At 36.7% G+C, this 16,363-nt stretch overlaps 1 protein-coding gene and 1 long non-coding RNA gene across 2 annotated transcripts; both read right to left on the minus strand.

The window, feature by feature from the left end:
* Positions 1-143: 143 nt before the first annotated feature.
* LOC143882506 (F-box/FBD/LRR-repeat protein At1g13570-like) lies at positions 144-2,202 on the minus strand. The gene is made up of 3 exons (XM_077385989.1): positions 1,211-2,202; positions 968-1,117; positions 144-853 (listed from the first exon to the last, which is right to left on the minus strand). Exons 1-3 carry the CDS (start codon positions 1,976-1,978, stop codon positions 461-463), a joined length of 1,311 nt encoding a protein of 436 aa, XP_077242104.1. The 5' UTR covers positions 1,979-2,202; the 3' UTR covers positions 144-460.
* Positions 2,203-11,598: 9,396 nt separating this feature from the next.
* On the minus strand, positions 11,599-12,167 carry LOC143882507 (uncharacterized). Its single transcript, XR_013252251.1, has 2 exons — positions 12,032-12,167; positions 11,599-11,872 (listed from the first exon to the last, which is right to left on the minus strand). It is a non-coding gene; the product is annotated as an uncharacterized LOC143882507 (long non-coding RNA).
* Positions 12,168-16,363: the final 4,196 nt, after the last annotated feature.

Here is a 16,363-nt window from a genome sequence, read left to right on the forward strand (position 1 = left end):
TTTCGCAAGAGAGAGACCAAAAAGTAGAGATCATCCAACAAATATGTTTTTTTAAGGGTATATGATCTCCATAATTGAGGCCGCCAGATAAAATGCAGTAGATAATTCAACTTTCTTACTAAAGAATATATGAAGCATCAAAGTCTTGTAAAATAGAAAGATGATCCTTTGCATAAACTTAAAAGCTTACACACTGCAAAACAGTAATGGTACTGATCAAAGCCATAAAAGAGTTTGCCATCCAAGCTGATAATAGGCATTGTTTTCTGCTATTCTACAGATTACACACTGCAACATAAAAGGGAAATGATATTTCCACCCGTTTCCCAACATTTCCACAGTTCCACTCCTTTGTGTTTGTCATTTTGAGGAAAAGACAAACAAAAGGGGAGTAGAAATGCTGGAAAAGGGTGTGGAAATATCAATTCCCAATATAAAAAACCATTAAAGTTGCAACAAGTTAAACAGTATAGTGAGCTTTAACATGGGCTGGGCACAAACTATTATAATCTTGTGGGTTTTCACATAAGACTATCTGAGCTTTGCGTGATGCCTTAGGTAAAAGCAGTAACTCCTCATGGAGAAGCTTTAATGGCATCTCAAGAGATTCTGATTGGGATGCAGATGAATAATCCTTATTTACGTTGCCGATACTGTTCTCAGGAACCACTAATACCAAAGATTCCAGTACAATTGCTTTCTCCAGGAAGAATTTCACCAACAACATTTCATTCTTCTGCCCTCGAAAGCTACTCATCTTAATTGTCTTGAGATTATCGAAAACACACTTCACTGGGCCCGCTGGTGCTCCCTCATCTTCTTCCATCGGACAATTTTCAGGAGTTTTTGGGAGCTGTGGGTTCAAAGTTCCATAGCAAAATCAGCCATGAATGACCAAATTTACAGAGAAAATATTTAATAAAAGATTGGGAGTTAAATTACGAATGGGTTTTAAAATTAAACAAACCTCTATAAAAAGTTTCTCCAGACGAGGAAAGATACAATCTCGAAAGAAGTAGTCTATGCCAGTGAGATCTTCCATCAAAAGCTGTAATTCTTGAAGATTGTGGAATGTTATGGGAATAATTTCAGGTGCCTCGTATGAATCAACCATTTCCTAAAAGGAGGCACAATATATTACTGTATATAACACATTAGGAGCGAAAAAAATTAACAGATTCATTACTGAGAGGTGGGAGTGTTCACATACCCAAAGAACCTCATTGGAGATCGTCAGAATCTTGATATGAGACAGATCGGATAGTATCCGGGTCCGATGAAATTCAAATTCACAGTATAATTCACAAGGACTTATAATAACATCCACCAATGATTCAATGTTCTTGAATGAATACTCAAGAAATTCGCCATTGAAATGAAATGATTGGAGATTTGGAGCGAAAATCTCAAGCTTGAAGGTTGTATAACAATGGACCACTGTCAAGCTCTTAAGTCGTAGATCCGGGGCAGAAGCCTTTATTGATTCGAGAGTACCATCACATCCATTCAGAGTTAGTCTCTCAAGTAGTGGGCAATTGAGAAACACTCTCTCAAGCATGTCACTAGTGATGATAACTTCTTTGAGACAGAGAGATTGGAGTGTAGTTAAACCAGCGAAATTCGAAGGAAGATTGAAAAGACAGTGACTCAAATGTAGTAGTGTTAGAGAATCACAAGCAAAGAGAAAATGGGGCAATTCAAATGTTTTCCTAAATTCTACTTCTCCATTTTGAATAAAAGAGTAGTATCTCTTACAGAAATCTAGTTCAAGCTCCTTGACCTCCTTCTCCGTTGTGAATCTGATCCATTTCTCAACATGGGTTGGATACTGATGACCAGGATAGAAGAAGAGCCGAAATCTCTCGACATAATTGCCATTGTAGAGCTGTAAATATCGATAGACAGTGCGAACAAATTCTTCTGGGGTTTTGCCGGTGGCGAATTGCTCGTCAAAATCTAGAGTATTGGAGGACTCCATTGGTGTCAAACAAGTGATCTGATAAAAGAGAAGATACTTTCATGGACTCTTTTACATGGGTTTTTATAACTGATGTCTCTCCAGCTTGCAGGGGAAGGCAGCTTAATCCTGATCCTTCTGCTCATGGGTCTACATCAGAGTGACTTTGTCAAAGTCTCTCTTTCTTCTTTCTTTATGTTTTCTCCTCTTCTTTTTTTTCCAATGGAAAGCTGTGGGAAGGTGCATATTTCTTTTCCCCGATATATTTTGGGTGGAAAGAAATTATCAATGGGAATGATCCAATCGGAGGCCTAAAGTGGGTCCACATGACGTCTTGGACTTGTCTTTTCCAAGCAATGAGAAGAAAATAAACATATTCTATGTCCATAGTTTTGTTGGAAAGATTACAGAAGAAGCTAATTCGAAGTCTAGATTTGGTCTACCTCTAATTTAAAAGATGGATTCCCTATGAAGCTAAGGTCCTGTTTTGGATTGCAAGAAAAACATTTCTGATGGAAAAAAAAAATCTCGTTTCCACAATTTAGAGGGAAAGGATATGATTATGGTTAGTTTGGAGTCTTTGGACGGTATTATTATAAGAGGAATGATAGACTGAAAGGAGCCCCTACATAAATAAGGTGTAAGGGCTCCCCATTGGCTGGACGTCACCATAAAGCAAATAACTGCTCTATATACATGGCTGTTAAATACGAACATTCCTTATAGTACAAAGAGGAAACACATTTCAAATGAACCGTTTGAAATACTGGTAGCAAAACCGGGGTTCTTGCAGAACGTCATAAAATGACTATTATGATCTGATTCCCATCTCATTTAAAATGATCTGATTCTCATCTAGATCGGACATCAGGTATGCATATGATTAATAACTAAAAAAATTATTCTAATCCTCCAATCTGTAGAGGGACTGCACATTCTGCAGATTTAAATCGTCGCCCAACAAATGAACGGTTTGGATCGTCCTATGAAGTGGGCCCCACCGTACTCTACTAGTCTACTGGACTTTATGCCGCGCACAGCATATAAAATCTCATTATCCGAAAATCACATTAGGAAGCGAAATCCTCATTTCCGCAATCCACACAGCGTAAAAGTTTCTGTTTCATTCATATTCGTTCACAATTTTTGGTGTTATTCTGAAATTACTGATAAAGGGCCGCTTTTTAGTTTTCTTATCACGAGAGATACGTGGGTATGTGGAAACAAGCTGATTCGCGCTGTTACAATCATTAAAGCCAACATATGTCTTACCCCCTCACCTTGCTCCGGTGTCATTTTTTGCATTAGCCAGTTTTTTTTATTGGTAAGCTGGGGTTTGGTGAAGACCCCTACCGGTTTATTAAAATGAAAAAGATGAAACAGTCAGCAAACAAACTCTAGCCCTATCCCAAGAATAGGGATACAAACCAATGGGCCATTTCTTTGGTGGCCTGTAGCCTAAAATTTTCACCTATTGGATTCTCTTCCAGTCCGATGAGTACCCAACTTTTAGATGCAAGCAAAGTTACGGACATTGGTTGGCAAAAGCTTTCATTGATTGAACAATCTTGTCGATTGATAAGTCAAGAATGAAGGGCATGTGAACCAATAGTGCAGTTTCATGGTTAATAGATGGAGTTTCAAAGTTGGTATTTGTATTTTTCTTAGCATAATTTTTCTATTATGCCAAAAGGTAACCATGTCTGGTTAAAGATGCAATTTGTTGACTGCCATCTGATTTTGCGGTCATGGTTATTTTATCGGCAGCTTGGAAAGACGCTGTGGAAGAAGCATGTGAGAGCAGTGTTAGTGTACTTGCAGAACCAGGAGGAAGTATAGAAGATGGCGATGCCACAGACTGTTGCAACAAGAACGTGGTTTCTCTTCTCTTCACCAACGTCAGGCACTAGAAATGGTGAGAATTTGCTTCCCATTTGGGTTCTCTTTTTCTTATGTTTGCCTAAAAGATGCAATGGCAGAAGGATTTAGTATTGTAGATTTTGAGAGTGAGATTTAATGCTTTGAAGTGAAAATAAAAACTTGGGTAAACTTATTTATATCTTGTTGTATGTTTAGAGATGAGACCCATTCTTTTCCCTCATTTTTAAGCTCTGTGGCTCTCTTTATGTTCTTCATATTTCTGCTATCATTGTAAAAGATAATAAAGCTGGAGAAATGTCATAAGCAGATTATGAATTTACTCTTTAAGACTATTAGACAAGTGCACGAGAAGCTTCACCTAGGTCCTGTAATGAATTTAGATTTTCGATATTGGAGGCCTTATATTTTTTTGTGATATATCATAATTGTAACTCTCTAATTCAACATTATCAGCCACTTGATTAGAGAGTTGAATTTGGATTGTTGTTCATTTCTTCTCAATCATCCATTTACAAAACAGAGTCCCAATAGTTGATATCATCCAACAAATTTGATTCTAAGGGCCTGTGATCTCCATAAATGAGCCCACCAAATAAAAGAGAGTAAATCATGCAAAATATCTCACTAAGGAGATATTAAGCTCTAAAGTCTTATAAAATGGAATGAAAATCCTTTGCTTAAACTTCAACCATCCACACTGCAAAACAGTAATGGGTATTGATAAAATCCATAAGGGCCCGTTTGGATGCCGAGAAGATTTTGATTTGGATTTTTGACATTTGCAGCCCTTTTTGCATTGTAATTTGGATCGGATCAAATTCTTGGATTTCTAATTCAGCAGGTGACAGTGAAAAAAATCAGATTTCTAAGTTTGCTGTGGAAATAAGAAATTGGAAATCCACAGATATGGCAGTTTCCTTCATCCTCTTTGCTCCTCAACCTTTCTCCTCCACTAGGAAGTACCCCCTTCCCTCTCTCTCTCCCCCCCCTCTACATGAGCTGCCGGATCTATATATTTTGCGCTCAAAACTCAATTCCAAATACAGAGTATGAGGTATCCAAACGGGCCCTACAAGAACTTGCCCTCCTAGCTGATAGTAGGCACTATTGTCTGCTAATCCAGTGTACACGCTAGAGCTCAAAAGGGTGAGGATATTTCCACCTATTTCCCAACATTTCCACGTCTTTTTGTTTGTCTTTTCCTGTAAACAACTATGTTTTAAGGAAAAGACAAACAAAAAGGGAGTAGAAATGCCGGAAAAGGGTGAGGAAATATCATTTCCAAAGCTAAAAACCAGTACTGCTTGCAATAACTTAAACTGTATAGTGAGCTTTAACATGGGTTGGGCATAAACTATTATAATCTTCCGGATTTTCTCATAAGACCATCTGAGCATTGCGTGATGCCTTCGCTAAAAGCAGTAACTCCTCGTGGATAAGCTTTAAAGGGGTCTCAAGAGATTCTGATTGGGATTCAGATGAATAATCTTTATTTATGTCGCCGATGCCTTTCTCAGGAACCACTGATACCAAAGATTCCAGTACAATTGCTTTCTCCAGGAAGAATTTCACCAACTGCATTTCATTCTCCTGCCCTAGAAAGTTACTCATCTTAATTGTCTTGAGATTATAAAAAACACACTTCACTGGTCCCACTTGAGCTCCCTCGTCTTCTTCCATTGGATAATTTTTAGGACCTTTTTGGGAGCTGTGGGTTCAAAGTTCCATAACAAAATCAGCCATGAATGACCAAATTTACAGATAAAATAAGCAATAAAAGAATGGGAGTAAAAAATAATCAATAAAAGAATGGGAGTTAAATTACTAATGGGTTTTAAAATTAAACAAACCTCTATAAAAAGTTTCTCTAGACGAGGAAAAATACAATCTCAAAAGTAGTCTACTCCAGTGAGTTCTTCGTTCAACAAGTTATCCATCAGAAGCTGTAATTCTTGAAGATTGTGGAATATTATGGGAATATTTTCAGGTGCCTTCTGCGAATAAACCATTTCCTGAAAGGAGACCGGAGATCTTACAGTATAAAACTCGTTACAAGGGAACAAATTTAACAGATTCATAACTTAAAGGTGGGACTGTGGGAGTAATCACATACCAAAAGAACCTCCTTGGAGAGTATCAGAATCTTGATATGAGACAGATTAGATAATATACGGGTTCGATTAAATTCGTATTCATAGTATAAATCGCAAGAACTTATAATAACATCCACCAACGACTCAATGTTCTTGAATGAATATTCAAAAAGTTTGCCATTGAAATGAAATGATTGGAGATTTGGAGCGAAAATCTCAAGGTTGAAGGTTGTATAACAATGGACCACAGTCAAGCTCTTAAGTCCTGGATCAGGAGCAGAAGCCTTGATTGATTCGAGATTATCGTAACAAACATTCAGAGTTAGTCTCTCAAGTAGTGGGCAATTGAGAAACACTTTCTCAAGCATGCCACTCACGATGATAACTTCCTTGAGACAGGAATTTGAGTTTACTTAAACCAACAAAATTCGAAGGAAGATTGAAAACACAGTAACTCAAATGTGCAAGTGTTAGAGAATCACAAGCAAAGAGAAAATGAGGCAATTCAATTGTTTTTGATACCGTTCGGATCGACGATCGCAATCCTTAGGGCTGTGGAAGAAAAACACAAGAAGTAGAACTCTTGCTAAATGCTTAGAAAAGCTTTCTTTTTTTTAACCAAAAACTATCATCCCCTCTTTGCTCATTCTCATTGATATATTTGGAGATACAATAAGTAAATGAGATACATGGAAAATGACTTACCAATAACTTCTATACCTATTCTCAATACCCTAGAATAACTTCTAGGACAATTTTCATGACAATACCATTTCTAAGTAGTCAAAGAATAAACCCAATAAGTCTTAACAACATCCCTATAAATCATTAAAGAAAGACTTAACTAACACATACTAAAAACTAGACATTAGTAATTGCTTATCTAAATTCCCATGCAAAACCCAAGACCAAGTCAAACCACATGGATGTGCCACATAGATGACAAATGGCAATATCCTACAGTGCCACTTGGATATGCCACTGCATCATTCTCCCTCGGTTGAACGTCAACTCGTCCCTGAGTTGACCTGGCCATTTTCATGATATGGAATAAGATCAAAAATATTGAGAGTAATTGAAACACCATAATCTTCGGGTAATTGAACTCGAAACGAACCATCCGTACGATCTTGAAGTTCGCAAAACTTCCCTTGTTCAAGAAGACTCGTCCTCGAGTTTTGATGTGTCGAAGAATCTTAAACTCTTGATGAACAAATCCTACTACATAATTCCAAAGACAAAAATAGAATATGTCTCCATCTTGAATATGCTTGAATTCATGAAAAAATGTTATAGCCTTCGATGTCGGATCGAATAAAAATGGATCAATGTAATTGGATGAAAAAATCGATGTAATTCTTTTCCATTTACCCATCTCTTCAATATCCATCGGTTCACCTAATATGTTGTCCAATCCAATTCCTTTTGTGATGAATTCATTAAATTGTCGAGGAAGTTCCTTGTGCTCCTCATTAGCTTCAACATCAAGTAGAGCATAAGATATGCCATTACCTTTGGTCTCTTGATCAAATTTGTTCTTGTAAAGAATATTGTTACTCTCCTTCACTTTCTTGAACCATGCAAGTTCAAAATTCATAGGCTTCATCTTGGTCTCAAGATTGACATTGCCGATTATCTCTTGTGCCACCACATTCTCACAACGCCCCTTATCAATGATAAGATTGCACAACTCTTCATTTGACATATATCCTTTATGAAAAACATTATGCGACAACCTGTAAGGATTTTCTTCTACTTTGGCTGTATTCATAGCATGCCGAATAACTAATGCCTCTCCACGATCGTTCCAAATGATCTCATCACTCTCCTCATCATTGTAGTCATCAAAATGCGGTTGTTCATCTAGAACATTCGATACAACGGAAGAAGAGCATTCAATAAAGATATCCGATTGTATCTTCCCTTCAAACTCGGAAACTTCCATCTTAAAGTTGGTGAAGCGTTGATGTAAAGGGGGATGTCTCGAAGAAGAACCGTCATTCTCTCCTTGGCGTTGGTGTGGCCGAGCGAAAGGGTTGACGTCCAACTCCGATCCATTGCTTTCCTCCACCTCATCTTGAGGCTCTTGAAGAGCTAACCTCTTGGTGAGGGTTTGGACTTGACGCCTCAATTCCTCAATCTCGATATCACGAAGATCCCTCTGTCGATTAGGAGCCTCTCATTCAATCGGACCTCGGCGACGTCGATTGGCCATTGAGAAACTTGAACTAGCGCAAATTTCTCGTTGGTAAGCACTAGCGTAGGATCGCCTCACGATCACCGTCGTAAGGTTACACCTAGATGCTCTGATACCAGTTTGATACCGTTCGGATCGACGATCGCAATCCTTAGGGTTGTGGAAGAAAAACACAAGAAGTAAAACTCTTGCTAAATGCTTAGAAAAGCTTTCTTTTTTTTTAACCAAAAACTATCATCCCCTCTTTGCTCATTCTCATTGATATATTTGGAGATACAAGAAGTAAATGAGATACATGGAAAATGACTTACCAATAACTTTTATATTTATTCTCAATACCCTATAATAACTTCTAGGACAATTTTCATGACATTTTCATGACAATACCATTTCTAAGTAGTCAAAGTATAAACCCAATAAGTCTTAACAAAGTCCTTATAAATCATTAAAGAAAGACTTAACTAACACATACTAAAAACTAAACATTAGTAATTGCTTATCTAAATTCCCATGCAAAACCCAAGACCAAGTCAAACCACATGGATGACAAATGGCATTATCCTACAGTGCCACTTGGATATGCCACTGCATCAGTTTTCCTAAATTCTACTTCCCCGTTTAGAATAAAAGAGTAGCATCTCTTACAAAAATCTAGTTCAAGCTCCTTGACCCCATCTCTGTCGCGAATCTGATCCATTTCTTAACATGGGTTGGATACTTATGACCGGGATAGAAGAAGAGCCAAAATCTCTCAACACAATTGGCATTGTAGAGGTGTAAATATTCATCGACGGTGCGAACAAATTCTTATGGGGTATTGTTGGCGGCGAATTCTTCGCCGAAATCTATAGTGGCAGACTCCATCGGCGTCAAACAAGTGATCTAACAGAGGAGAAGATACTTTCATTGGCTCTCTTACATGATTTTTTATAATTGATGTCTCTACATTAGAGTGACTTTGTCAAAGTCTCTCCTTTTATCTTTATGTTTTCTCTTGCTTCTTTTTTTCCAATGGAAAGTTGTGGGATGGTGCAGATTTCTTTTCCCCAATATTTTTGGGGTCGAAGGAAATGGGAATGATTCATTGGGAGGCTTAATGTGGGCCCACATGATGTTTTGGCCTTGTCTTTTCCAAGCAAATGAGAAGAAAATGAACATATTCTATGTCCTTAGTTTTGTTGTCGAGATTACAGAAGAAGCTATTTAGAAGACTAGTTTTGGTCAACATCTAATTTATAAGATGGATTCCAAAAGGAGCTAAGGCTTTGTTTCTTTCACACGCATTTTAAGTAGTAAGGTTCTTTTTACATAAAATGGGTCTAAAACAAAATTTTCATCAATTCCCCCAATTAAATATAGGCATAAAATATGTTTTACGTCCTCAGTTAAATATTTGGATTCGGTGGCTTTTGAAAATTCATGTTCTTGCAATTTGATAGAACTTTTAGGCTGGGTTAGGATTGCGGAATTGGGCACCCTATTTCAATTCCTATTCTGATTCTCCTGTTAATTGAATGGAAAAATATAAAATTTAATTCAAAAAATTATAATAAAAATTTCATTCCGAATGGGGTAGAATCGTTTGTATCGCCTCTCGGGATTCTGGCATTTTTTCCGCTTTAAGTCCACCCCGTTGACATTCCCTCCCCCAGATTTTGTTCATTGTTCAAACCAAATACCAGAATCAAGGGTAAGTACTAAGTAGCCAACACCTGAACTTATAAAAGGATTCACGGGATTTTTTTTTATTTTTATTTTTTTAATATGACTTAGGGTATCCTCACACCAGTTTTTAGGGTGGGACTATTTCCTACAGATGCACACGATCACCCGTAAACCACGTGCATCGGGTAAGCCCGGGGGATTCGAACTCGCGTCAATGGGAAGCATACCCATGACTTTAAGCCAAAGAGCCACACCCGTACAAGTTTTACGGGAGGCTTTTTTTCCTGTAAAGAAATTCCTGGCTTCCAGACATGGCCTTACTGTCACATTTTTAGTTAGGCCTTGTCTGGATTGCAAGACTTTTTTGGAAAAGAAAATTATTTCTAAAAGTTCCGACCTCTTTACACACAAAAAAAGATAACCAACCAACCTTGTTCAATCTTTGTAAGAGAAATCTTTACTTTGAAATAAACTCTCTAAAAATTAACCTTGATCATTTCATTTCTTGGTAAATCATGAAAATAAAAAATTTCCGTAGGAAAATATTTTCAATCAAAAATATTTTTCCTGCAATCCAATCAGACAGTGAAATAGAGATTATTTTTTATTTTATTTTTTCAAATGGTGATAATTTATTAATGAGAAAGAACGATCACAGCCGAGGAAGAATACAATGATAGCTAAGAAAACAAACATAAAAAGAAACAAGGTCGAGGTGGCTGAAAATTGAATATCTCCAACTATTGACTCGGGCAAGGGCAAGCCTGTTAGCCTTCTCACTTCCTGACCTCTATATGGGCTGAACCAAATGGAAAGACCCTTCACAGATTTATCTCATTCAAAAACTCTGACAGAGGCGTCCCATCAATCCATCTGATTACATTTTTTATTGGGAAATGACATCAGCAATTCAGCACAACCATGTTTTAATAAGGGGGTGATAAATTCACCCCCAATTTTTCAAAATGGACAGTACAACCCACACCATAGGATGATCGAAACTGTCCATTTGATGGGCCACAACATAAATAGGTTGTGACCAAAAAATCATTACCATAGGATGATTCTAACCCTCCGATATAAAGAGGGACTCACATTATGAAAACTTCTATAGATCGGATGGTTGGGTTCATCCTATGGAAATGATTGTTGGGGCACAACCTATATCCATTGTGGCCCATCAAATGGATGGTCTGGATCATCCTATGGTGTGGGTTGTACCATCCATTTTGAAAAATAGGGGGTGAATTCAAACATAGAAAGGGGTGATTTTATCAGCGTCCTTTAATAATTGTATAAACCCAGCTTGTCTTCAAATAATTTCAGATGATGCGTCCCTAGATAAATTCAGTTAAAGAAAGAAAAAAAACCAACTCGCCTTGTCATTTTTAATTGGCTTTTTCAAAACTATTTGGGAACCTCTTCAAATAATAAAATACAAAGATGAGTATGTCTTGATCTCCAGCTTAGTAAGCGAGCATATAGAAATCATATAGAAGAGAAATCATTTTCAAGAAAAGAGAAACAAAAGGAGGTGAAAATGAAGGCATTTTGTTTTAGAAAAGACAGACAAGAGAGGGTTGAAAAAAATGATAAGAGAGTGAAAATCATTTTCCTTTGTCCTCTCCCATTTTGTAACAGTCTGTTTTTTATATAAACATGTAACATTAAGGGAAGTAACATATCCGCCTTTTTTTTACTTGGCACCGCCCTCTCTAGTGTAAAAGAAATGAACTCTCTCTCTCTAACACACACAAAGCACAAATGAAAAAGAAAAAGAATTAAAAGACAAACACCAAAAACAATGAAGAAATACAAACAAATACAAACGGAAACAATCATTCCTTATTACATTTTATTTATTCATAATCCCATTTCAATGGTAAGCAAGGAAAGGTTAAGGGACAATAACAGTGGTACTTGGTACTGCTTGCCCACAACCACCATTTACATGTCCTAAAAATACTTAGGGATATTGGAGTCCTTCATCAGGCGCACAGCAGCGGAAGCATACATTAAAGTAGCATTTGCCGCAGCACCTGCCCTTGCCGTCATCGCAGTCTTGATCACATGGTAACCCTGAAAACAACAAATCCAACCATAAGCCCTCCTTATCCTTTCACAAAATATACAAAATACATATAAAAACCAATACTGAAAAGCTCTTTTTAAGGGTATTTTTTTCTCGTAGTAAGGTAGAGATGACAATAGAAAATGAAATTGGAATAGGATGTTTACAGCTATCTGGTTTGTAAGGGATAGGCATGACGTCGTTGAGCTCGTCGACTAATAGATGACGATTGGTTGCTTCACCGACCTCTTTTGTTGCAATGGCAGCCACAAGGAGTGCTATAAAGAAGATTTTCAAAGACCCCATTTCTCCTAAGCTTGTGTCTGGCAATGTCTATGTGCCCTATATATATATATATATATATATATATATATATATATATATATATATTTGGATATCTATGGCAAATTTTATCATCTTTTTTGAGTCATTGATGACTGTACTTTGTTAAAAAAAATCTGCAAGCTTATCTTGTTGCTTCTAAATTAGGGAGGGTAATTAATGTTGAATTGATTTAATGAATTTGTAAACATGCATAAAATCTTTCTTTTATTGGAATAATTTTAGGGAAAAATCTCAAAAAAATATGATGTTTATCTGAAAATCTCAAAAAGGGTAAAGTTGGCTAATTTCTCAGAAAAGGGGCTATGAGTGTTTTTGGACTAAAATGCCCTTGCGTTGGTTTTTCTTCTAAGAAAGTAAGCAACAGTTCCCAATGCATTCCATCTAACATTTTTTACTTTTTATCTTCTTCTTACCTTCTTCTTCCCCACACCCAAACAAAACTCCATTGTCTGTTTTAAAATTCCATTGCAGAGAGGTGAAACCCCCCTCTCCTAAAATCTAGCATTGGATCTCTTTTTTTTTTTGGCTATCAAACCCATAAGCTTCTCTGGTAGGTCCATTGTGATACATTTGCATAAGTTTAACATGTTCCTTACAATGCTATGGTGTATTGTCATCATCTTATTTATTTGTTAGGGATTTGTTATGATTTTGTTTGGCATTTGTTATTGTCATCATCCTCTGTACAATGCTATGGTGTATTGTCATAATCTCTCTATCTCTCTATTGCCCTCTATGTTTCTATGTAGAGTAAGCCCGGATGAAATTCATGTCTATACAATTACAACCACTATTTAAATTTGTAGAAGCAATATTTTGTTCTCGGAACCACTGTTGATATCTGGGAACCAGTATTTAAACACTCAGAAGCAGCAATTATACATAGGAACCACTATTTACCACTATGTAGTGGTTCCGATGTATAAATAGTGATTCTAAGGTATAAATAGTGGTTCCAGAGTAGAAATATTGCTTCACACAATCTAATTGGGTCTCAATGTTGCAATGAATTTATGAACAATGGGTTAAATAGTTTTCTAAACACTCAGATGATATGGTGGTTCATAGTTTAGATGGCCTAATACTTGTGAGAATGACTGTATTTGTAGGGTTTTAAACACTCAGAAGTACCCATTATACCTAGGAACCACTAATTATACTTAGGAACCACTAATTATACCTAGGAACCACTATTTACCATTATGTAGTGGTGCCAAGCTATAAATAGTGGTTCCAAGGTATAAATAGTGGTTCCAGAGTAGAAATATTGCTTCACACAATCTAATAGTAGTTCATTGGGTGTCAATGTTTCAATGAATTTATGAACAATGGGTTAAATAGCTTTCTAAACACTCGGATGTTATGGTGGTTCATAGTTTAGATGGCATAATACTTGTAAGAATGACTGTATTTATAGCATTTTAAACACTCAGAACCACTGATTATACTTAGGAACCACTAATTATACCTAGGAACCACAATTTACCATTATGTAGTGGTTCCAAGTTATAAATAGTGGTTCGAGAGTAGAAATATTGCTTCACACAATCTAATAGTACTTCATTGGGTGTCAATGTTGGAATTAATTTATGAACAATGGGTTAAATAGTTATCTAAACACTCAGATCTTATGGTGGTTTATAGTTTAGATGACCTAATACTTGTTTAGAGAGTTTAAATTGTGATTACAAAAAGTTATGCACTAAAAAACACTATAAAAAAGTGAGAATGAGTTTATTCTAGGAACCACTAATTATAACTGGGAACCACTAATTATACCTAGGAACCACTATTTACCAATATGTAGTGGTTCCAAGATATAAATAGTGGTTCCAAGGTAGGGTTTTGTGGAGGGTGGGGAGTTGAAGGAGGAAACGCACGGTTGTAATGGGGGGGGGGAGGTGCGGAAGTGGTCTTTATGGGGAGTGGTTTCCGCAAACGAAGTTTGGTTTTTTTTTTTTTTAAATCGCAAAAAATCGGTTGACCTTTTCATATGTTTTTAACCTTTCTGACGGGATGGTGGAAAAGTCGACCTGCAGGTTGACCCATAAATGCTTTTCCTACCTGTTTGGTCATATGGTGAAAAGGTCGACTTGCAGGCCAACCCATTAAGGCAAATTCACACCTGTTTGTGAATAAGGTAAAAAGGTCGACTTTCAGGTCGACCCATTAAGGCAAATTCGAACCTGTTTGTGAAGAAGGTAAAAAGATCGAATTAAGCCTTTGGTAAAACTCCATTGTATAGCCCCCTTCTAGAATGAATTCAACCCATTTTTTTCAAAATGGACTATACAGCCCATACCATAGGGTGATCCAAACACCCCAATTGATGAGCCACAACGTACATAGATTGTGCCCCAAAAATCATTTTCATAGGATGATTCTAACCATCCGATCTAAAAAGGGACTTAGATTATGGAAACTTCTATAGATTGGATGGTTGGGATCATCTATGGAACTAATTTTTGGGGCAGAACCTATCTATGTTGTGACCCATAAATTGGGCGGTTTGGATCATCCTATGGTGTGGGCTGTATAGTCCATTTTGAAAAATATGAGGTGAATTTATCCATTTTGAAGTTTCCATAATCTAAGTCCCTCTTTAGATCGGATGGTTAGAATCATCCTATGGAAATGAATTTTGGGGCACAACCTACTTACATTGTGGCCCCTCAATTGGGCGGTTTGGATCATCCTATGGTATGGGCTGTATAGTCCATTTTGAAAAAAAATGGGCTGAATTCATCCTAGAAGGGGGTTGTACAATGAAGTTTTACAGAAGGCAATGAACTTTCAACACTTGGCGTGGGAAAGAAAAAGCTAGAAAAGGTGAAGATTAGTGTTTGTGAAATGCAATGGGATCCGTTTCTCAAAAAGGTGGAGGGAAAAGCAACTCAAGGGCATTCTTGTCTTAAAACATGCCTTGGGATGTGTTTCACCCATTTTTTAGAATTTAGCCAACTCAACCCTTTTTGAGATTTTCAATTAAAAATCCCATTTTTTTGAGAATTTTCCCATAATTTTAATTAGAGGAAATCTATGAAAAAGTTAAAAATCACTGTAAGCATGCATTTTTATTTTTTATTTTTCATTTGAAAAGTCAAAAATCGAAAACGTTTACCTTTATATTTACCACCTTGCCTCTCCTTCTAAGTATGGTAATATCCCAAACTTCCTCACATTTTCGAGAGCATGCAATCAGCCCTAAAACAAAGACTTCTCTTTCCACCTTCATCCTCCTCTTCCCATTTTTACCGGTTCATTCGCAACTTTTGAAGGCTGCAAATGGGAAGCCCTAAACCTATTTATGTTGTTAAATAGTCATTTCTTTTTACACATTTATTCTCATCTTGTAAATCTGTCATGCTATATCTCATCTAACAAGTTCAAAGTTGTGAATTTCTTTACCCATCTATAGTGCTGGTTCTCCATCTAAGCTTAACTACTGAAGGTGAACTTCTAAACGCTACTGGTTCACACTTTTCTTGCATTCCATGTCTTCTTGAACTCATGAAATTAATATTCTTTGAATTTGCTTCAATATAAAAATAATTTATTTGTTACTGTTTAGCACTAAATCTGACAAATAGTATAAGAATCAACTTCTCATTTCTTTTATACTGCTACGCCCTGCATATTTATGCATTCTAACTCTCAGATTGTTGGATGTATAGGGCTTTCACCTCAAAATGCTACGGTCATTAAATGCCAGATTATGTTGATGTGTGTACATGCTACCCATAGATAGTAGTTGGAAAGTTCATTTCCACGTGAAAGTGGTAGAATTACTAGAAGACTGCTATTCTAAGGTTTGATTTTACACAGACATGCATGGATTCAAGCAAGTGCACAGACACACACGCACATGCGCACAGTCTTTTTGTACCATCCTCAGTTGGCTGTGTGTTATTATATTCATATGTTGATTGGTGTGTTTGTTTTTTATAGCAATCTGATCCTCACAATTCTTTCGGTTAGACCATTCAAAAAGCTATGCAAAAAAGCATTTTCATAGTGGTTCTCAGTAGCTCTTCTGTGTTTTAAATTATTATATATTTTGATTTTAATCGTCTATCGAACCATGTGTTTACTTCATTATAGTTGCATGTGCATCCATTGTGTCACGCCCCCAAACTGAATTCCGGTCTATTCAC

The sequence above is a fragment of the Tasmannia lanceolata genome, unplaced genomic scaffold, assembly GCF_043159265.1.
Source record: "Tasmannia lanceolata isolate RefF3 unplaced genomic scaffold, GAP_Taslan_0.1 ptg000008l, whole genome shotgun sequence".
Taxonomy (NCBI): domain Eukaryota; kingdom Viridiplantae; phylum Streptophyta; class Magnoliopsida; order Canellales; family Winteraceae; genus Tasmannia; species Tasmannia lanceolata.

Bases quoted from the DNA above. Each gene is read 5' to 3' on its own strand.
- LOC143882506 (XM_077385989.1), bottom strand. From the start codon at position 1,978: ATGGAGTCCTCCAATACTCTAGATTTTGACGAGCAATTCGCCACCGGC. The intron at 1,118-1,210 runs GTATGTGAACAC...GCCTCCTTTTAG, and splicing joins TCTCCAATGAGGTTCTTTGG to GAAATGGTTGATTCATACGA. The intron at 854-967 runs GTTTGTTTAATT...TTGAACCCACAG, and splicing joins TGGAGAAACTTTTTATAGAG to CTCCCAAAAACTCCTGAAAA.